The following is a 23,722-nucleotide window of genomic DNA, read 5'->3' as shown; positions in this document are numbered from 1 at the left end:
TTCTATAGGGTATATTCTTCCTATTATATTAATTGTGCAAAAAACGCTTACATGTAAACATATCATTATGAAATATCAGATCTCACATTATCAGACATTTAATTCTCTTAAATTATAACAATGTAATCCTATCATAGTTATTTTTCTATGTATGTGTTAAATTCAGCTAAATTCTATCCTAGTTTGGTGATGACCTAGATCTTCTTATGATTTATTTGGAAAACCCTCGATTTACCAGACGTAGTAATCTAGTGAATATAAATTATACTGAATATTATAATTCATGTCCTGAAAATCAACGTTTGGGTATTAGGACCCATTAGGTTTAATCAGCAGTAATATTATTGCGGGGCACCACCGAAAAACAGCACCCGCTCGTAGAGTGACTCTGCCGTTTGGTGCAATTGGAGCTGGATGTATTTGGCGTGAGCACCGTCTTGGACAAACAAGAAGGCACCGGGGAGACCGGCTGCCACTGACGAAGAATCAGAAGAGGTGACGCTGAGCTCAGAGGGCGAACGCCTAAATTGCCGGTAAGCCCGTGTATTTGCGATGCGCCTATTTGAACTGTGTCCAAGATAGAGCGAGGGACTCGGAAAGAGCAGTGTAGCGGGAAGTGTAGCCCGGGACCGGAGCTACACTTAGAGCAAATCTTGCCACAATGTTCAACGTAGCGGAGCGCCGAGAGGCGGCAGCCGACATGTTTAAAAAAAACAAATACAGAGAAAAAACAAATTGAAACAAAGGGAATGAGCAATATCCCGAACTCATTAACATCATGTTACACCAAATAGGAGAGACTTTATGAGAGAGAAGTCCGCAAGTGGTGGGAGGCAACCTCACTACAAAGCTATATAGAGGTGGAGAGGGTCCCGAGTGACCTACGAATATATACAGTGCCAGCGTATGAGAACCCGGACCCGCTGCTTTTGGAGGCATGTGCGGCTCATACGGCACTTTCATGTAAAAGAATGTTGGAGATCCTTGTGAAATTCGCGTGGAGTGACCGGGACAAAACCCTAAAGGATATTGAGACATTGGAGGAAGAACTAAAATCAAATACTGATAAAGAACAGCAAGAACAACTGAGAGAGGCCATGAAGAAACGGCTTACCAAATATGAAATTAAAATTAAACAGCGTAAATAAGAAAAATGTGACCGCAACGAGAGAGATTATGCAATGGGCAGAGTACTCACGTTTGCGAAAAAGTTCGACCAATCACGCAAGGAAATGGCTAATAAGAACAAGATATCTGTCAATGAGCAAGTACCGAGGGTAGAGACCTCGGAATCAGATGTGACAGAGAATGAACAATCTGGCGATGAAATTGCGGGCCCCTCTGACAGACAACAGAAGACTCCTTTTCAACAGGAGTTTCACATAATCCGCCAATCATGCTCGAGAGGAGGCAAGAGCAAGCCACCGGAGGAATGAGGAAAAGCAGACGGGCCGGTCGGAAGAGGAAGAGCAAAGCCCATCCCGACAACCAGAGTGACTCGGAGCAAGCGAGAAGGAAGATGGTAATTGAGGAGGATCAATTAACCATAATCAATCTCTCTTCCAAAATTCTAACTCCAACTGAAGAATCAGTTTTAAGACTCGGACTCACTTTTTGCCCACACGGCAATCTAGAGTACACGCAAACAAGAATTAACTTGTTTAAGTTCATTCGCAAGTTAAAATGACACAAGTTCTTCAAATTAAGACCAACCACGAAGGAAGCCAGAATGCTTAAACTACAGAGTAAAGAGACAGATCTACTTACTGTCAATGATTTGACAGCGCTTGAAATATTGGAAGATCTACGCCAAGATAATGCCATGGAAACCTTAGAACAGCCTACAACATTAAGTCAACGAACTAGGAGAATAGATGTTGACCAAGAGGCGCCCATGAGTGGACTAAAATCACCTTCCCAATTTCTCCCACAAATGCCCCTGGATGCCATAGACACCTTTTCTGACCTAGTGGTCAAAGATCTAATAGAATTAAGAGAACAAAAGACCTCGCGGAGATGGCAAGATAATCTTACCAAAGCTCAGAGAGTGGCCATAAGGAATCTAGAAGGAGATAAAACGATCATCTGTAAACCCTCAGACAAAGGGGTAAATATTGTCTTGCTATCCAGGGAGCATTATGAGGAAGAATCATTGAGACAGTTACAGAATCAAGATTGTTACAAACTGACCACTACAGAAAGATATCAGAATAGTATCCAAAAACTTCATGTACTAATAAAGAAATGGCATGAAAAACAAATGTTAGATCTGGATGAATATTTATTCTTGCGAACTACTAATCCCATTTTGCCGACATTTTATCACCTGCCTAAGGTGCACAAGGATAAGAACAATCCACCGGGTCAACCAATAGTCTCTTCAATGGGCAGTCTCACCGAGAATCTCTCTAGGTTCTTGGAACATTTTCTGTTTGAAGCTGTGTTAAATTTAAAATCTTATAACAAAGATTCAACTGATTTTATTGGCCGAATAGGTGCATTAGAATGGCAGCCCTCCTACTGTTTAATAGTATTAGATATTACAAGTCTGTATACCTGTATAGATCATCATCAAGGGTTACATGCAGTACAAAACTTTTTACAGAAATGCCCTCTGAAATTTGCAACACATAATAGCATGCTACTGGAGTTAATTGAGTTCCGCCTATTCAATAATATCTTTCTCTTTCAGGGAGATCTCTACAGGCAAGTTACCGGGACAGCTATGGGCACCTGCTTCGCCCTCAGCTACGCAAATTTATTCGTTGGCTGGTGGGAGGAGCAGGTGGCCTGGGCACCTGATAACAAAAAGTGGACCACCCACATTATGTTGTGGTACAGATACATAGATGATCTTTTTCTAGTGTGGGCTGGTCCAGTAAGTGAGGCAGAAGAATATGTGACAATCCTGAATACCAATCAAATGAATCTACGATTCACAGGAGAAATCAGTGCAGAGGCAGCTAACTACTTAGATCTGAAGATTGAGATCAGAGAGGGTAAAGTTACTACTGCCTTATTCAGGAAGTCAACTGCAGGAAATAGCACGCTTCATGCGTTAAGCAGTCATCCGCAAAAGCTTAAAAATAGTATCCCCTATGGGAAACTACTTAGGCTGAAGCGAAACTGCTCCAGAGACAGGGATTTTGATTCAGCAGCTGAAGACAGCGTTAAGAGATTCAGGGCACGAGGATACAACCCAGATCTCTTAGAGAGAACCCTCACAAGAGTAAAACAGCTATCTAGAGAGGAAATACTAAAACATAGGACAAAAGAGAAAAAGGAAAATGGCAAGTTTAGATTGATAACTACCTTTTCCCAAGATGCAAACACATTGAGGAGCATTTTACGAAAAAATTGGCATGTGTTAAAAACTGACACCATCATTGGCACCGATATTCCATCCACTCCTCTCATCACCTTTAAAAAGGCCCGCTCATTAAAAGATAGGCTTGTACATAGCCATCTAGACACTATCTCAGCTAGACAAGGAACACTGCATGAAATGAGGGGATTTCACCCCTGTGGAAGGTGCAAGGCATGTGCCTTCAGCAGGAGGGTTTTATCCTATGAGGTTAAGGGAATGAAAGAAGGCAAAACTATCAACAAATTCATGACCTGCCAAACTAAATATGCAGTATACTGTCTCAAATGTCCCTGTGGACTCAGATACATTGGGAGCACTATAAACAGTGTAAAACTGAGGATCTTAGAACATATGCGGGCCATTGTTAAGAAGGATTTTAATTATCCTGTGGCGCGACACTTTGCAATTAAACACAATAACAACAGGGATCTGTTGCAGTTTTTTTGCCTTGATTGTGTACCACAAAACATACGGGGTGGAGATAGAGTACTCAAATTAAGAAGGCTGGAGTCTCGCTACATTGTAGATTTACACACTATGGGGCCCATTATGATCGCGGACGGACTTGAGTCCGTCCGCGATCACCTAGGAGGAGGGAACCTCCGCATGGGCATGCGGTGTTCCCTCCTGTCCAATTAGGATGTGACCGCCACCCTGGCGGTCACATCCGCTATTTGTAACATTGTGGCGGGTGCGGCTTCAAGCTGCACCCGCCGCAATGTTACAAATGCATACATTGTATTTGTATGCAGAAAGCGGCAGGCACCACGCGGTGCCTGCCGATTTCTGCATACAAATGCAGGGACGTACCATAGGTACCCCCCATGTGCACCCCCAACCCCCCTTCACCCAGGGGGCCTGCTACGGGCCCCCGAGGTGAAGATCCGCATGCTTTTCCTCGGTGGAGAAGCCGCCGCGGAAAAGCATGTTTTCTCAGCCATCTTAATATGTCTGGCGGTGTCTGAGAGACACCGCCACCATATTAGGCCTTTTCCGCCGCGGTTGTAAGCCAACCGCTGCGAAAAAGCGGCGAACTGAAACCAGGACCCACCAGCCATTCTAATGTGGCGGTGGGTCTTTGGGTCCGCAGAGGATTTTCCGCATCCTCCGTGCCGGCGGTGGCTTCCGCTGGCCCGGAGGATGCGGAAAATCCTCCATCGTAATCAGCCCCTAAGTCCCCTAATGGACTAAATAGTGGGGAAGAACTGGCCATTCACTTGGGGAACTAACTTTTTGTCTTGTCTCCACAACTAGGATTATCATACAGGATACATTTTGGTGTAGAATATTGAATTTGTTTCGAATCTGTTATTTTGTATTAGCAGGCACATTTTGAAAAGCCAATCCATGGCTAGATTAACGAAGAAGCTTTAAAAAGGGAACATAGCAATCTCATGTAAGAGATTGCAATTGCCGATCCACGTCGAGATTACCAACAATGAATTCACGGTTAATGCAAATTGTAAAACATGTATAGATTTAACATTGGTTAATTTTATGCGAAGAGAAATGCAAATTTCAACCTGATTATGTTTAAACATATGAAAAGTATATACTTTAAGATGGTGCTCGCTATGTAGCATGCAGGCCAGCCCTTGTTTGTTTCTAAGATGAAATGTCTGTGCTTTAAAAATCGCGCCGCGTTCTGTGCTACTTGTTGACACTGACGAAGGAATTGCTTCCGAAACGCGTCTGTCGATTGCAAGATTAAAACACTGCTGAACGAAATCCCAAGAGTGCTGTCTTCCTTTTGAAAGACGAAAAAGGATTGTGTAGCAGTAATAAATATACATATATATATGTTTGTGTGTCCAAACGAACAAAGCGCCGAAGTCATCTCTCAGAGTGCCTGTATTTATTCACAAATTAAAGGTGTCAGTGTCCTCCGTCCTAACGTGTTTCTGCTCTGGTGCGAGCCTTGATCACAGGTGAGGCAAGTTACTCTGTAAGAGTAACCACGTGGCTTTAATTACAGACTCCAATGCGCCACAATGGTTGAAAAAATACAACATCCAGCATGCATCTTAGTGAAATACTTAGCTTTGGCAGCATGTTAAACGATGACTAAAATACAAGAAAAATAATGTTTCACCATCGTATTTGCTGTTAAATGTCCCAAATTCAAGCATGCTGGAAAACAGGAGTAAAGTGGCTACATGCATTTTAAGTTTTGTTATTTGAATTCTTGAAGCATTATGCCACTTGTTAAAAATAGTCTGTATAAAAAATATGTATATAAGCAGAGAAAACAATACCCAATCATGTAACCATCCCCCTGATACCCAACCAAAAAAAAAAACGAGAAAGAAAAAAAACCTTTTTTACTTACATCCTTCTACAATAAAATCTTTCAACCATTTGGGAGGATTCTCTTATGCTTTGAACTAACATCAAAACGTACTTGTTGTTCCACTCCCTCTTGGGTTACACATGAATCACTTTGCACATCCTATTGGTACTTTTTGGAAGGGAGTCCCCTATTACAACTGAATCACTGGAAGAAGAAGCATTTGACCCTGTCTTTCTACTAATGCTACTTCCAACTCATCAAGAACAGGAGTGTTAATTCCATCCCCTGCTCTCTCCGGTACAACACAATCCACACCATTGATGAGGCAAACTGCATTGTGTAAAACCTCCGCCACTTTCTCTGGGTCATACAATTTACTATCTCCTTTAATCACAAACCCAGGTTTCCTGATACAAACCCAATCCCCTACCTTAATAGTGCTGGTTTGGTACTGTTCTTTGCATCATAATACACTTTACTCTTTAAATTACTTTTGGTCATGATGTCTCTAACAGTTTCAATGGACCAGGGTTCCATGCATTCGCCAGACAACCAGCTAGGGTAGTACTTTGTCCTGGGATACCTTCCTCTCATTATTACGAATTGAGATTACCCAGTAACTTCATTCTTATTAACTCTGTAAGCCCACACAGCCTTCATCACTTGAACCACTCAATCCTCGCGATACGCACATGCAGCTTGGATGACTCCCTTGACACTCGGTTAAACCTCTCAATGGTACCATTACCATTAGGATTGTAACAGGATGTTGTTCTTAATTTGGCACCAGTTCTGTCACAATACTAAACACGTGAACCAAGGATAACAAGATAGACTCAGTGTCAGCTTTGTGCACTAATTTCACAAAAGGCCATTTCGAAAACAGGTCTATGATTACAATGATGTACATCTGTGAAGTCCCAACAGGACCCATAATGTCAATTACAACCAATTCCCAAGGATTCCTAGGACAATGACCCTCGCACATTGGAGTGTCTAAACATTTGCAAGGATTTGTCTGGCCTGGAACGATCCATACACTCTCTGACTAAGCATTCAACATGGATAGCTATCCTTGGCCACCAAAACAACTTTTTTACAACAGATTTGGTACGGCCAATGCCAAAGCGCCCTTCCATCAATCAATCAATCATATCATTTGTAAAGCACACTACTCACCCGTGAGGGTCTCAAGGCGCTGGGGTGGGGAATGCCGCTACTGCTCGAAAAGCCAGGTCTTGAGGAGTTTTCTGAAGGTCAGCAGGTCTTGGGTCTGCCGTAGGTGGATGGGGAGGGTGTTCCAGGTCATGGCGGCGAGGTGGGAGAATGAGATGCCGCCTGAGGTCACTCTTCGTAAGCGGGGGACTGTAGCGAAGTTGAGGTCGACGGAGCGGAGCTGGCGGGTGGGGGTGTAGAAGCTGAGTCGTCTGTTGAGGTACGTTGGTCCGGTGTTGTGGAGTGCCTGGTGTGCGTGGGTGAGGAGCTTGAAGGTTATCCTCTTGTTGACCGGGAGCCAGTGCAGGTCTCTCAGGTGGGGTGTGATGTGGCTGCGGCGAGGGATGTTGAGGATCAGGCGTGCAGAGGCGTTCTGGATGCGTTGGAGCCGTCTCAGGAGTTTGTCCAAGGCTCCTGCGTAGAGGTCGTTTCCATAGTCCAACCTGCTGCTGACAAGGGCCTGGGTGAGTGTTCTTCTTGTTTCAGTGGGGATCCACTTGTAGATCCTACGGAGCATGCGGAGGGTGTTGAAACAGGAGGAGGAGACGGCATTGACCTGTTTAGTCATGGAGAGGGTGGAGTCGAGGATGACCCCTAGGTTGCGTGCGTGGTCGGTGGGTGTTGGAGCAGTTCCCAGTGCGGTCGGCCACCAGGAGTCGTCCCAGGTCGAAGGGTTGGATCCGAGGATGAGGACCTCTGTCTTGTCCGTGTTCAGCTTCAGTCGGCTGTTCCTCATCCATTCAGCAACGGCCTTCATTCCTTCATGAAGGTTGGTTTTGGTGGTATGGGGGTGCTTGGTGAGGGAGAGTATCAGCTGGGTGTCATCGGCGCAGGAGAGGATTTTGAGGTCGTGCCGACAGGCGACGTGGGCGAGCGGTGCCATGTAGATAATAAACAGGGTTGGGCTGAGGGATGAGCCCTGGGGTACGCCGCAGATGATCTCGGTGGCTTCGGAGCGGAATGGGGGAAGGCGGACGCCCTGTGTTCTGCCGGAGAGGAAGGAGGTGGTCGAGTCCAGGGCCTTCTCTTGGATCCCAGCGTTGTGGAGGCGTGTTCATAGTGTGTGGACAGACCGTGTCGAAGGCGGCTGACAGGTCCAGGAGGATGAGGGCCGCCGTTTCTCTGTTGTCCAGCAGGGACTTGATGTCATCCGTGGCGGCGATGAGGGCAGTCTCAGTGCTGTGGTTGCTGCGGAACCCAGACTGGGAAGGGTCCAGGATGTTGTTCTCCTCGAGGTAGCGGGTCAGTTGTTTGTTGACGGTCTTCTCGATGACCTTTGCCAGGAACGGGAGCAGGGAGATGGGCCGGAAGTTCTTGAGGTCCTTGGATCCGCCTTGGGTTTTTTGAGTAAGGCGTTGATCTCGGCGTGCTTCCAGCTCTCAGGGAAGGTTGCTGTCTCGAAGGAGGTGTTGATGACTTTCCGGAGATGGGGTGCGGTGGATTTGCTGGCTTTGTTGAAGATGTGGTGTGGGCATGGATCTGACGGAGTGGATGGTGTTCATGATCTTGATGGTGTCATCGTTGTTGATGTTGGTCCAGTAGAGCAGGCGGTTTGTGCGGATGGTGTTCGTGGGGGCGGAGGTCTCAGTGGTTGTCGGGGTGGTCGTGGCGTTGAAACTGTTGTGGATGTCTGTGATCTTGCGGTGGAAGAAGGTGGCCAGCGAGTCGCACAGGTCTTGCGAGGGTGGGACGTCATTGGTGTTGGAGAGTTCCTTCACGATGTTGAAGAGCTCTTTGCTGTTGTGCGCGTTATGTCTAGGCGGTCTTTGAAGGAGGCCCTTTTGGCGGATCTGATGAGGTGATGGTGTCTGCGGGTGGCATTCTTGTGGGCGGCGTGGCTGTCCGGTGTACGTTCACGGAGCCAGATCTTCTCCAGCTTTTGGCAGGTTTGCTTGGAGGCCCGGAGGTCTTCAGTGAACCAGCTAGCTTTCTTGTTGGTATGATTGTTAGAGGGTTTCTTGATCGGGGCAAGGGTGTTGGCGCAGTCGTTGATCCACTGTCTGAGGTTGCGGGCGGCGGTGTCGGGGTCGGTATGGTCAGCGGGTTGGCTCTGGGCGAGGGTGGTGGTTAGCTGGTCTTTGGTGACTTTGCTCCAGCAGCGGTGAGGCATCTGTTGGGTGCGGTGGTGCGTGGTGGGTTTCTTGAAGGTGAAGTGGATGCAGCGGTGGTCAGTCCAGTGGAGTTCGGTGGTATGGTTGAAGAAGATGTGGGGGCTTGCGGAGAAGATGGGGTAAAGCGTGTGACCGGCGGAGTGGGTGGGTGTTGTGACGAGTTGTCTGAGTCCGAGGTTGGCTAGGTTGTTGATCAGGGTGGTGGAGTTGGTGTCGTCATTGTTCTCGAGGTGGAAGTTCAGGTCCCCGAGGAGGATATAGTCCATGGAGGCGAGGGCATGTGTGCTGACAAAGTCGGCGATGGAGTCGCTGAACTGTGGTCGGGGTCCAGGCGGTCTGTAGATGAGGGTTCCTCTGAGGGTGGTAAGGGGGTTGGTGTGGATCTAGAAGTGCAGGTGTTCGGCGGTGCTGAGGGTGTCGTCGGCGTTGGTTGAGACTCTGAGAGTGTTCCTGTGCATGATGGCGATTCCTCCTCCCGCTCTGTTGGTGCAGTCCTTGCGGTGATCTTGTAGCCTTCCGGGACGGCTATGGCTATGTCGGGTGCCGAGGCGGGGTTCAGCCAGGTCTCTGTCAGGAAGGCGACATCTGGGGAGGTCGAGTCGAGTAGGTACTTCATGACATAGTTGCAAAATGTTCTCACCGGGAACAATTTTTTCTCCTCTAAAAAATCATTTCTCGACCTGTGGACAATTCCATCCTTACCTCCCAAAATGGTTTAATTTTGTCTGACAACGTTCTTTTTACAGGCCATCGAGAACTTATGAATTCAGCAACATCTTGTGAAACTGCTTCATTCTCACATTCCTTCTACCAACCTTCTCTTTTAATCACAAGATAACCATTGTCATTTATTAAAGCTACTCTACTATCATTCCATTTCAAGCCTTCGCATTCTTCAAGTGGGACAGGCAAACGAGACAAGCAGTCAGCTAATACATTACCCTTACCAGGCCTAATAATGATTTTATGAGTAAATTATTGCATCCTCATGGAAATATGGGCAATTCTGGCAGAAGCGGTCGCTGTTCCTTTAGTAGTTAACAATTTCACTAATGGTGTGTGGTTACAGCGTATCACAATTGGTATGCCCCAACAAAGAGCTCTAAAATGTTCCAGGGTCCAAGCATATGGATACTTGTGTCCTCAGTAGGTGAAAGTGAGCTAGAGGCAAATGTTACAACGTTCTCAGTGCCTTTTCTGTCAATTTGTTAGAGAAGTACCCCATATCCTTTATTACTTGCATCAGTAGATAGGGCACAATCAGAGGATGGGTCAACACTATACAACTTAGTTGCATTAGGAATGACATTGATAGAGCACGCAGGGACCTACTAGTTCAGTTTACCATACTAACTTTGGGCCCATATAACATTCACACTTTAAACTAGCAGTCCTGCCTATCCAATTACTAATTTAGTCACCCTATCAGTTTGCCCAGAGGTCCAATTAGGACTCATACCTGTAAACCATGACTTACCAATCCCTGTCACTTTACTATAAGTCCCGTGAATCAGAGAGTTAGAATAAACAGGCAGTAAATAAACACATTTACTTTTATAATAACCACAGACTCGGGGAAAGTTTTAAAACCTTCAGCTAAGATAGAATTTCTTAGTCAAAATGAGATGGGCCACAATCTCGTGACCATAAATTTTACAAGCAAGAATATAACCAGCAGGACATAAAGTTTGTAAGAAATCACAGTAACCCCTTTAGATAGTGGTACCTGGGAAGGGTGAGAAAGGAAAATTGCACAAGGACATACAACATAGATTATATTTGCCTAGAATGGTGCAATGACCAATCCTGGCCACGGGCTGAGGCAAGGATATGGACCAGGACCAGGCTCCCGACTAATCAGGTGCCCACGGGACAAGACAGGTGCAGATCAGGAGAAGTGACCTCAGCTAAGTACAATGCCAGCGTCACACCCCTCTCTCTCGGAAAGCCAATTAGTACCCAGATTGAGTGATTGATTCTTCTGACAGAGTGCTCCGCCATCACCTCTGCTCTCGATCGCCTATTGAGTGCGTTAGGTCAGTGGCAGGTCAGCTATTTGGACAAGTCAGACAAGTTCTCTATCTAAACCTACCTTAGTTATACCATTTCAAGGGCAATGTACCACCCCTAAATGTTGCAAATCTATGTGTTCCCCTTCAGTGATTGGTTGGAAAGACGAGGAGAGGTCATCACACCATACTAAGATGATGTAATTTCAATTCGAATCATATTATTGAATCCCTACCCACAATTTACTTTCCCATGACTTTATTCCGCCCAACAATATTGGTACACATTTTGAATACATTGTGGGGCATATTACCAACGATTAGCGATATTTATCGCTAACGAGGCTTAGCAACGACTTTTTTTAACGCTAAGCATCGCCGGAAATTATCGCAGAGATAACTTGCTATTAGCAAGGTTTATCTCAGAAGTGATAAACATCCTCGCGCTAACTGCCAAATGAGAGAATATCGCTGGAAAACCAACGATAATCTCTCGAAGTTTGGCGTTAGCTTAATGATAGGGGCTCACAAACTTAGCCATGATATCCACCTTCCATAGGATATCATGGCTAAGTCAGGAAAATACCAGGTGTAAAAAAAGCAGTGCTAACCGCGGTTAGTGCTGCTTTTTTTTTTTAATCACTAACAGGGTTAGCGAAATCCTTGATAATAGGAGAAATGTCGCTTAACAACATTTCTCCTATTATTTTTCTCTGGAACGCCCCCTTTGCATCTCATTAGAGATGCAAGGGGAAGCGTAGAGAAAAAGTGTGCTAACATGCGAATTTGCGTGTTAGCACCCTGTTGCTGATAGGGAGATGATTTTATCTCCGCTTTCTTGGCTTTTAAAGCCAAAAAAGCGGAGATAAATCCCTTGATAATATGCCCCTGTATTTGGTAGCTTCCTTTCTAGAGGGCGGATGAGCAGGTTACCAGGCACATCATGGGTAAGAAGTGGGTTGGCTGGAGTTCAATGCCAATGCTTCAGCAATTTCAGAGTCAGAGTGCGCGTGTGCGGAATCGTCCAAGATGGAAGATGTGACAGTAATCAGGCCCAAAGTACGAGCTAGTAGCAAAGTCAAAAAGAAACATATTAGAATACAAAAATAAATGAATGCACTGTATACCACTTATCTCTATTGTAATCCCATTACTTTATTTTAAATTGTGCATTAATAGTTAAGCAGAACGAAGAAGCTTAGTACAAGCAGCAGCATAAGCATTAGCATGTGAGATTTTAAGCAGCCAGTTCTGGCACTAGTACGCAGAAGCAAAGATTTCCCACCAAGCAGAGAGGTACGGCATGCCACGTAGATGTGCCAGACGCATGCGCAGAAGGTTTCCCGCATTTTCGGCGGCCATTTTAATGCATTGGAGCTACTATTAGTAAAGCACATAGGCAAGCTTCCCCTAGATGCTAGAAATGTTGTGTAGTGCACAAATTAGTAAACAAAACATGTTGGTTAATATTTTACAAGTTTCTGTACATGTGAAACCTTGCTCTATCAACATGTTTATATTCAAGAAGTCACACTCATATTGCTGAGATCACAAAAAAGTACACCCCTTCTTTAAAAGCTGGCTGATGGGGTAGCATCTTTTAGCAAATTTGGGATTGAATTGGGCACAGTACTCCGCCAACCCAAAGAAAGAATGTGCATCCTCCTTTGAAGTTGGCCTAGTAGCATTTGTAATAGCTTGCACCAAAGATGGTTTGGGCTTAACCCCTGACTTGTCAATAACGTGGCCTAAATACGTGACACTCTTCTTAGCATCTTTGCACTTGCTGAATTCCTCTGTTAAACCTTTGTTGGCTAACATGGACAAGGCATTGGACTATTTTACATCATGTTCTTCCTTACCTCTGCCCAATACTAAAATGTCTTCTTGGAAGAACAGTATTCCTTTCTCCTTACCAAAAAAGGTTGAGCATTAGATGCTGAAAAACAGCTGCGGCAGACGCCAGTCCAAATGGCATACGTTTGTATTGGAAACAACATCAGGAGTAATGAAAGCAGTGTATTTCCTTGAGCCATGAATTGAGGAGACCTGGTGGTATGCAGAAGAAAGGTCAATGGTTGAAAACCACTGAGCATCCTTAAGCATTCTCATGAATGTTTGGGAAAGGAAATGTATTGACAATTATATTGCTGTTCAGGTAGCGCAAGTCACACAACATCATTTTCCCAATATTACATCATGCGACGAAAACTGGGAAAATGCATTAATAAGCTTTGACTGGTTCAATGACCCAAAGTGTAACTAACTTCTCCAATTCTCTAGACAATTCTTCCCTCATGGAAATAGGTGCATTCCTTACTTTATGAATCTTTGGAACCGCATCCTCTTTCGATCAAATTTTGTGTTGAAAACCTTTCAAATTCCCCAAGGCTGTGGTAAACACAGTAGGAAATGTGCCTTGCATCTCACTGCCTACGGTAGTGCCATCGTCCATAATGAATACCTGCTCCCTACTTTTTTGGGTCCACAATAATATGGAGATCCATTTGATCACGCCATCGTAAAACTGACGGTCCCTTCCTTGCCACATAAAGTTTCCCTTTGAGAAACTCTGTGTTTAAATCTGAAGGACAACCAAAACATTTTCTTTCTTCTCCGAAGCCCTCAGGGTTAATAGCAGATTCTGCTAAGGACCTTCCAATTTTCCCAATAAATTTGTCTCTCCAAACACCTACAGTGACAATAGTGTATGGGGACCCAGAATTTGCATCCATTGGTACACCTACACCAATAGTAGTCATCCAACATTCGGGTTTGGCTCTGAATCATCTCCGTCACCCTGCATAAGATTTTCCTGCACACACTTAATGCATTTCTTTTTCCTACATACTTTTGCCTAGTGCCCTTTAATCCCACAATTGCTACATTTCTGATTCAAAGCCAGACAATGTCTGCTAAATGCCAGGTTATCCTTTCTATCGCACCTATAACATCTTCCCTTCTCCAGTTTATGTTTTCCTCTAGAAGAGACTTTGAACTGCGATCTGCTGGCCTTTGTGCTATAACTTTTAAACACTCTATTCACTGACATTGATTCTTTTTCTTTATCCTTTAAAGCTGTGGTACTCTTCTCAGACATGGCTGCTTTCCTAACCAACAATAAAATAGTCTCTAAAGTAGAATCCCCATTCTTTCCTTTATGGACGGGTTGCTGGCATGCATTACCATTTGATCTTTAATGAGGTCTTATAATAACACCCCAAATTTGCAATCACTAGTAAGCTTTTGTATATCATAAACATACTCATCTATGGTCTAATTTCTGGACTGTTTACAATGAAAGAACTTGTACCTGTTAATCCTTACGCATACTTTCGGTGCGCAATGCTTGTCAAGGTCACTTAAAGCAGCTAAGAATACATTTACATCTCCAACTACGGGTGTTTTAGGTGTACGAGAATGCATCTGTGACCCAATTGGACCCAAAGAATGCAGTATAATGCGATTCTTTCACGTAGGCGGCATTTCAGCATCATCAATGGCAGGAATGTAGTTAGGAAAGTAGTCCTTCCCTTCTTGCCACTTCAATTGGGGTTCAGACGCCGCAGACCAAAATGGTTAAGGAGGGCTCATTGTAGAATTCTGGGGACTCACCTTGTGATGGACTAGTTCAGTGGTATTTCCTGTGTGAGTGATATCAGCCACTGTCCTCTCTTCAACATCCAACAAAGCACTTGTTCAGGCCCTAAAATTACATAAAAATAGGGAGAATAGCAGAAATAATAAGAAATCAAATCCACTGACTAAGCAGCGTTCATTTGCTTAAAAGTGTCCAGTTCTTAATCACTGCGTTCTTGAAAGTTTATAAAATGCGGTACTTTGATGACTTTAGTGAAGAAACACGGAGGATCGTAGAGCACGGTAAAAAAAAATGGTGCTGAAGTCGTGAAGATATCAATGATAGCAGAAACCACATTGCGTGCCTACCCAAAATCGCGCAATAAGAACAACCACACCAAATATTTGCACTTAGCATAAAAGGTCACTTTATTAGGCCAGACAACATAAATTAGAATCTTGCTACAATAAACATTTATTGGAACAAATACCCCATTGTCATTACTCTTTGAAACGTCTTGCTATCCAACCAATGTTCCCCACAAGACTTATCATCAAAAATACCCCATGAAATGCACAATCCCAATCAACCTTTCCCAACCCCCCTGCCTCACCCCAGAGGGAAGTATATGCCCGCTCTAGACCATCCAATCCCCAAGAAAAAACACACCCAAAGGAAAATCAGAGAGTTTACATGGTCCCCCCCTTAAACAGAAATTGTTTGCTGTCACAAACCTCAGTGGATATTAAATGAACACCAAAGATTCTCACACCAAAAATCCGCCAATAGATCCCTCAACTCCATTAAATAGTATGCCTCGCCATTTGCGACAAGTGCACCCCGTCTTCCCTGAAAAGATGATATTCCACATCTGTGATACTATCATGAGCTAAAATCGTTATACCCATTGCAGAACAAAAGATTTTCATTTCCTGATTGAGTTTTCTGCGAGCTCTTTCCATCGTCGTGTGGTTGCGAGCTGCCTGTAAATAAATTAATTCCAAACCAGAGTTGTACCTCCCAGTTATTCTTGAGCACTTGTCGGAACTAGGGATGCCTCACACAACAGGCTGGTTTAACGGCTGTTGTCATGTCACCAGCTAGTCGTATCGTGTCATCATCGGCTCCCTGCTCCAACGTCAAGCCGGCGCTGCAATGCCTGACGGGTAGCACGGGGTGCTACACTCTTGTGGAGATCTTTTGTTCCTTGCCGGTGGATGTAAGGGTGTGAGGGCCCTAGTGAGTGAAGTTGTGAGCGTGGGTGAGGTGAGTTAAAAAAGGTTGGTGTGGTCTACTGCTTTGTCTTTAATCGTGTAGTTCACCACCTTAATAAAAAGTGAGGGGCAATGGGACTGCAGTAGTTACGAGAAGTCAGTCCCGTTCAACCCTCAATCGTGAATAGGTCGACATGTTTCATGCCCTATTGGCAATTCTTCAGGACCAAAACAGTGCTCATAAACTTAGTGAGATGCCCCGCATCAGGCTGAGGCATCTAAAGGATACAACCTGTGTGGTTGCCGGATCCGGCCAGAGAGGGGTTCCTGCATCAAGAGGATGCCCTGTGGGGAGAGAAGAAGACTTCAACTTTTGATTCAGTTCCCCACGTTGCCCATTCAGGGGGATGCTACTAGATTACGGTGAAGTAATATATGGTAATAGGGAGAGGAGAGGGGGAAGACACAGGTTGGATACTACGCATAAAAGGGTTAGTGGGGTTCACTTAAAAACAAACAAAGCTGGGTAAGGACTGCCAGCAGACATTAGGTGTCTTAACGTACACGTAGTGTTTAAAAATGAGGAAGGATCTAACGCTAGCCAGCGTTATTGCTGCACCTAGGGTGAAAGCACAACGTACAGAGTATGGCAACGACTTACCCTTTATGGCGGTCGTCAGTGCCCCAAACCTTTTTTAACTCACCTCACCCACGCTCACAACTTCACTCACTAGGGCCCTCACACCCTTACATCCACCGGCAAGGAACAAAAGATCTCCACAAGAGTGTAGCACCCCGTGCTACCCGTCAGGCATTGCAGCGCCGGCTTGACGTTGGAGCAGGGAGCCGATGATGACACGATACGACTAGCTGGTGACATGACAACAGCCGTTAAACCAGCCTGTTGTGTGAGGCATCCCTAGTTCCGACAAGGGATACCCTTCCCTGTTGCACCCTAGGAAGAGAGGAAGACAACACCCTGCACTACGCAACCACCATTCCCAGGGGAACTGTGTGCAACTATTTGTTATATAGATTGTTGGGACCGCACACTGGACCCCTATAAATATTGTCCCCCCGATGTCCCTCCTTGTTGTTGACCACACCATTCTTGAGCACTGCCAAGTCCAATTTCATTTTCTTCAAAAGGGATAAACTAGACAATGCCACAAGATCATTTTCACCTGAATGAATTATCAATAAATCAGGGAAACCTCTAGCAGAAGACAGCTCAGAGAGCAAAGGAAATAAATTATGTATTTATTTATTTTATTTATTTTTGCAACTCATACAGCGCGAACAAATGCCCGTAGGCGTCTCGGCGCTAGAAACTGTGTATGGGTTCCCAAAGGCTGGGCCAGTAACTATTCCTGATCAAACAACCAGGTCTTTATTTTTTTGCGGAATTGCATCAAGGATGGGCTTTCTTTGATAGATGCTGGTAGGGAGTTCCATAATCTGGGAGCTGCCACTAAGAGGCGTCTATCGCCCCAAGTGACTGTTTTAGTTCGTGGAATCAGCAGGAGTTTGAGATTGTTGGATCGGAGCGATCTTGTGGATGAATGGAACCTGAGTTGGGATTTCAGGAAGTGCTGACCATAGTTGTGCAGTGCTTTATGGACTATGCACAGCGCTTTGAACTTGATCCTGTTCCGAATCTTGAGCCAATGAAAGTCCCTTATTGTCTCAGAGATAGGTGAGAACTTCGGGGTTCCAGACAGGAGGCGGGCTGCAGCATTCTGAATAGTCTGCATTTTATTGGTCACTCTGGTTTGGGCATTGATGAATAAGCCGTTACAGTAGTCGAGGGATGACAACACTAGGGAGCTTACCAGTGTCTTACCTGCTGCAGTTGGTAGGAATGGCACGATTTTCTTATCCCACTTCATCCCCCTTTTCCCCTGCCATAAAACTTCATGTCCCTTGCTAGGCAAACCAAGAGCTCGGCCATAAATCTGCTGTTGGGCAAAGCTGGCTGACCATTTTACAAACAAATGGCCCACTATCCATGTCCGCCTCTTTGATGATATTGAACTTTTAAAACGACCTAGGCAGGGAAAAAAACAAAATTAGTCCACATAGTAAATAACATCTCATTTCCTTACATAACGTATGCAGCAATCGGATTTCCATCTCCCAATATTTTTAATGTCATCCAAATCCCAACCCAATCTGTACGCCTCAGTCGCTGCCCCTATCCGAAAAGAGTGGGTCCCAAAAAGTGTGGTTTTTTTTCCCCAACAATGACAACGTTTTATGTAAAACTGCCAATAGTTGTCCACTAGTAATTTTGCTCCCATTTTTGTGAATAAATATGTCCCCAGGTTGCAGGCCTAATGAAACAAAAAATGACTCCCATTCCTTTACTGGACAACAATCCTGAACTCCACTAGCCTTTAGAAAGATACAAGTGCCTTTACCCAGCTGATGGGGTTTTTGACTTCCTCAACAAAATCCTAACCTTCCCTCCTTGCACTTGAATATCCTCTACCTGCATACCCTTCTGATCCCGCAAACCTAACAATTCGGAAACTCTAAAAGCGCCAAAAAAAAACCAAATCATACAAAGTCTAGACGTGAAACCTCCCACAAATCATGACAGCACACTGTTAATTGCTTTAAAATTTGTTGCAAAATGTGGAAAGTGATTGGCTCACGTAACTCCGAAGAAAAAGAACGTTCCCTCCCCAGACCCTTCAACATACGCCTTAATAAAACTTCCCCCGTAAACTTCTGACCCCACCACAACTGATTATAAAACGAAATGCCGGCCAATTTTCCTGAGATTGTTGTATGAAATAACCCCAAATTGACCAAATTCAAAACAAACCGTAACATAACCTTTCTTATGCCCTCTGTAGAAAGATCATTTTTTTTTAACTTAACATAACTTTAAAACTCCATCCAGGCCTGACGATAACCTCGTCTAGTAGACGGGGCTATAGATTTTTCCACCAGATCAAGGATTCACATTCCCCCAGCGCCCAGATGTCTTTAGGGATCAAAGTTTTGCAGCCATCCTCCCCCGGTGCCAAACTGCGAAATTTCTGCCAATTGAATCGAGACTGAGCATCCGCAATTGAGTTATTAACGCCTGGAATGTGTCCCGCTCAAAACACAATGTTTAATCTGAGACTCTGCAGCATGAAAACACGCAACAGGTGTAATACACACACATCATTTGCCTTTTGCTTGTTAATTAGCTGCACAAAGGCCATATTGTCAGTATGAAAAAGAATGCTCCTGTCCTTAATCTCCTCCCCCCAAACTAAAACAGCCACAATGAGAGGAAACAATTCAAGAAAGACTATGCTTCAGCCCTGGTGTAGCCAATGTGGAGGCCATTTTTCCGCACACCAACGACCTTCCCAAAAACTGCCAAAGCCATGTGCACCAGAAGCGTCTGAAAAGATTTGAACATGCCAGATGGTATCATCCTGTACAAAATATAGAGAGACTCCATTAAAATCCCTCAAAAATTGCAGCCAAATTAGTAAATCCTCCTTAATCTGTTTAGGGAGCCTAATCCTGTGATGAGGAAGAAATGCCCCAGACATCGCCATCCCCAAACGTCTACAAAAAGTCCTGCCAGCACGCACCACACAGCAAGCGAAATTCAAGTAGCCCAATAGACGCTGAACCTGTCTGAGCTGAATTTTTTCCTTGCCAGTGATCTCCAATAAAAAGGACCTAATCTCACTCACCTTAGAAGCTGTCAACCTATCCATCATAAGTTCTGTGTCAATTTCAATACCTAAGAATGTAAGTTTGGTACCTGGACCCTCAGTTTTCCCCAGAGCCAACGGAATGCCGAACTCCTCAGCCAAATCCTGAAAAATGTTTAAGCATCTGTGACACTGATCTGACTGGGCTTTGCCAATAAACAAGAAATCATCTAAATAGTGACATACCTGTTTGTGACCACTTTTTATTGAAAAACACCACAGAAGAAAAGTACTGAACAAGTGCACATGACACCGAACAACCCTTTGGGAGGACTCTGTCTATGTAAAACGAATCATTGAAAAACATGCCCAACAGCTCAAAATCCAATTGGTGAATGGGCAGTAAACGAAACGCTGACTGAATATCACATTCAGCAAGTTCTGCACCACTCCCAGCTATGCGTACCATCCTCAGTGCATCATCAACAGATGTATATGACACATTGGAGTCTGTCAGGGGAAATATGTAATTAATAGACTGGCCCTCCGGCCACGATATGTGATGGATTAGTCTGAATTCACCTGCCAATTTTTTGGGAACCAAACCCAACGGAGATATCGTAAAATTCTTCAAAGGACAGTGCTTAAATGGGCCTGCTATCCTGCCCTCCTGTATCTCCAAATCCAATTTCTTCTGAACCACTTGAGGCAACTCCTTAGCCGATTTTAAATTGTCCGACCATCTATTATAACAGGGACCCTGGTAACTTATCTTAAGACCCTCCCTAAAACCCCAATAGAGTTTTGAAGCGGATTCCGCATCAGGATACCCTTCCAACCACTGTGTCATGAACCATAGCTTAATTGGCGTACGAGCCCTTCTTTGCGGTAAACTGCGTAAAAGCCCCCATACCTCTTGGTGACCTTCCTTGATTCCCAAACCTTTGGTTGGCAAAACACTGTATGATGGCATGTTTCCCACCGCACTGCGAACATTCGTGCTTAAACCTGCAAAATTGCCTGATGCAAGAACCTCGATTAAAGTTCCAACAGGATCCTGTAACTGGTAGTTGTCCTATACCCAAAACACCCGCCCCAAATTGGGCGGGGCGAGGCAGAAAGGGCAGATAAGTAATTGGGAGCCCGCTTGCAGTATGAGTTGTCGCAGGCGTTTGAGTCGAGGACATCCACTGAAGCCACAGTTCCTGATCGACATCCCTTCAAAGGCTTATCATGAAAAAGACTTACTCTAGCCCTAAACTCCTCATCATAGTTGAGCCATGCGAACCCCCGGACTGTAAGTGTGCTTTGCGTATGATATCAATGTACTTAAACATTGCCACAGCTCTGTCCTGATGTTTTTCACAATAGACACTTGCATAGATTAAAAATGCTGCCGTTCAATTTTCGATATTTTTTGGAACCCTGGGACTCCTTTAAAGCTCCCACTCCTCTTCCTTGGACCCCTCCTTCGCTTGAATATCCCTATGAAGGAGCCCAAAGACGTCAACAAATTTGCGGTCCCAGATTCTCTTCTTAGTTTTTTCAGCCAAATGTGTTCCATGGGGCATGGACAAACCCATGTAAGGTAATTTTTTATGTATGGGGTGAACTGCACCTGAAACTTGCCCAGATAAGGATTCAGAACCATCCAAAACCTGTTTATCAGTGATTTTCGCCTTATTTGATTACACAGCACCTGAACCCAAACTCACCTGTTGTGCAGATTTACCAACCGTCTACCGCGCCCCGAAACCCGAACCTTCCTTCACTGAGTCATCACCCACCCCCACTGAACATACACTGGGTATGTCTGTCAAAGGTTGCAGCCACGAAGACCACCACTGAGGCCTACCTGATGGCAATTGAGTAGCCCGCTTCTGGAACTCCTTTGGATCCTCTCGCCGTTGTTGCCCCTGAAGCCCTTCCTGCTCCGCTGTCTTGTCTGCTCGTGACCTCTGAAAAATACTGTTTTAAACATACAAGGGAACCCGACGAGTAGCTAAGGACCCCGGGGGTCAATTATATCATGAAACAATGGTCCTTAGAAAAGCAATTTATACAGTGACAAATGAAATATAGACCCAGATAGGCACTATATTTATGCAATGTCCAGCCGGACAAGGAATTTTAATATATTGGATAGAATGAATTAAACATAAATGAGAGAACAACAATAGAGCAGGACGCAATCCTGCATCCACTACATAGGACAGAAAACAAAAAACATTGAACATGAAAAATTCTAGGCAAAACAAGAGACTGGAAGCTTAGTTAGATCAGAAAATGAATAAGCTATCCAAAATAGTAACCACACTACTTTTACACATTGGTTAAGCGTGGCACTATTGAGTTGGTCGACAACGTTTCGATCCCATGCACAATGAATAGTGGGATCATCATCAGGACTGAGCAAATAATTGCCTGAATATAAATACAATGCCTGTTAAGGAGGGGAAAAAAACAGGGAAGCCTGTCAAGGAGCTGTAGTGTAAGGGCTTGTCCAATGTCAGAAAAAGGCATGCACTAGGTAAATCGGTTGTCTAATCACAGGAGTTGGCACATGCGTTGGTAACAGCAAACAGAAGTTATATATAGTGAAACTAACTGAGGCAACCGAAGTGGTAATGATTGTGCTGGGAGATATCGCCAGAGGAAAATACACGGCGAACACATTTGCTGAATAGCCTTGTGAAAATGGTAAACCAACAAATGGTTCTGGAAAGGGCGCGTGATGACAGTCTCTACATCGTGTCAATACGGAGTTTTGTGGGGTGTTCAATCAAGGCATAGGGCGAAATGGTGACTGTGGAGTGATATATTAAGTGTCTAATCGCGCATACCCCGTAAAAGACAAATCTCCTGACAGCATGATAATCAGCTAATTCCAGAAAAGGTGAAGGACGGGTAAAAACGTCTAATGGGGGGAGAACTAACAAAATACAGTGAGGTTTTGACCTGAAAAGGTCCTGGATACGAGTGACACGCAAAACCCACGCAGAGGAAGTTACCTTATCTCAGCAGATAGATAGCCTGGATACAAAATTCTCAAACGGGGGGGAGATACGCCGTCGTTCAGGAAAGTAATTGCTAGATGCAATCGAAGTGGTTTAATGACCCCGTATCACTTCCCGGTCTCTCTGTAAGGGGAGAGGTAGGTTGTAATTAAAAGCAAGCCGGTGGAAGGACCGAATTGGCAACGGGAGGGCCTCAAAGGCAGGGCTTTTTGATTGAGATGTTGGCGGTGGTCCACTGTGAGTTCCAGTGAGCGATGGCGTAAATCTATCAACTAGTGCACGAGCGTTAATTATATAGAATGCGTAGTGGGTGTGTGGTGGCGGCCATGTTAGGTGAGTATATAGATGGAAAGGAAGAACAGACTAGATGAGTGGGAAATACATTGAGAATTTTTGCAGCAAACTAAACTTGCAGTTTACTATCAAGACAGGCGGCCTAGATACAAAACCATTCTAGTGAAAAAAACATGGGCTAAGTTTACAACTAATTTACGGCACCACATTTGTTGAGAGGCATATTTTTCAAGTATACATGAAATTAATAAACAAGGGGGTGGGGGAAGGGGGTCCTGTCTTACATTAGCCTTTTAATGACAGAAAGCATTTAGAAAAGGTGGTCTGTAATAACCCTGGGCAAAGCACTTCGCTCCTCCCACGGAGTGGGCGTAGTGTTATCTACTTCGCGCTTCACAAAGTAGGCGGAGTAGGCAACACTACGCCCACTCCGTGGTGGCGCGAAGTTGCCCGCCACCCGCCTCCCTCCCGCCCTCTTCAACAACCATATTTTTAGTATTAAAGACAGTAAAATAAAAGAAAAGGAACTTACCTTGGATGCGGCGTCCCAGGCTCCATCTTCCTGTTGACCCGCCGACTTCTTCATACGAATGCACATGCACGGGCGCCCACGCAGGCGCTTTTCTCGCAAGAAGACATTGCTAGGCAACAAGAGCACGCGCTACCTGCAGGAGACTGCACGGTTAAATCATTGCAAGTTAACAAGAGAACAAGTGTGCATGTACTGATAGGAAGGATTAGCCCCCCAAAAATAGGTACACCCCTAACGGAACGGAAGCGTGTTAAACTCAAGTGGTTCACATCTGAAACGGCACATCTAGGAAATGCCAAGCCGAGTGACCACTACTTTGTGAAACCAGAATCATAAGAGGTTGGCAAACTCCTTGAAAAGGAAGGAGTTGGTGGGTCCAAACACTTTGGGACATCTTCGTCATCATTTGTAGTGAAAACAAAAAGGCA

General features: G+C 44.7%; 1 protein-coding gene across 1 annotated transcript in view; it reads left to right on the top strand.

Moving 5' to 3' along the window:
• Positions 1–1,729: 1,729 nt before the first annotated feature.
• Positions 1,730–23,722, top strand: part of LOC144769532 (extracellular calcium-sensing receptor-like) — a 168,247-nt gene continuing 146,254 nt past the window's right edge. Inside the window, exon 1 of the mRNA XM_078653675.1 lies at positions 1,730–2,107. Within this exon, the coding sequence (XP_078509801.1) occupies positions 1,730–2,107 (378 nt within the window). The remainder of the gene's footprint in view (positions 2,108–23,722) is intronic.

The sequence above is a fragment of the Lissotriton helveticus genome, chromosome 7 (genome assembly GCF_964261635.1).
Source record: "Lissotriton helveticus chromosome 7, aLisHel1.1, whole genome shotgun sequence".
Classification (NCBI taxonomy): Eukaryota; Metazoa; Chordata; class Amphibia; order Caudata; family Salamandridae; genus Lissotriton; species Lissotriton helveticus.
Note: the sequence above shows the minus strand (reverse complement) of the source record. Positions and strands in the feature narration are given on the sequence as shown.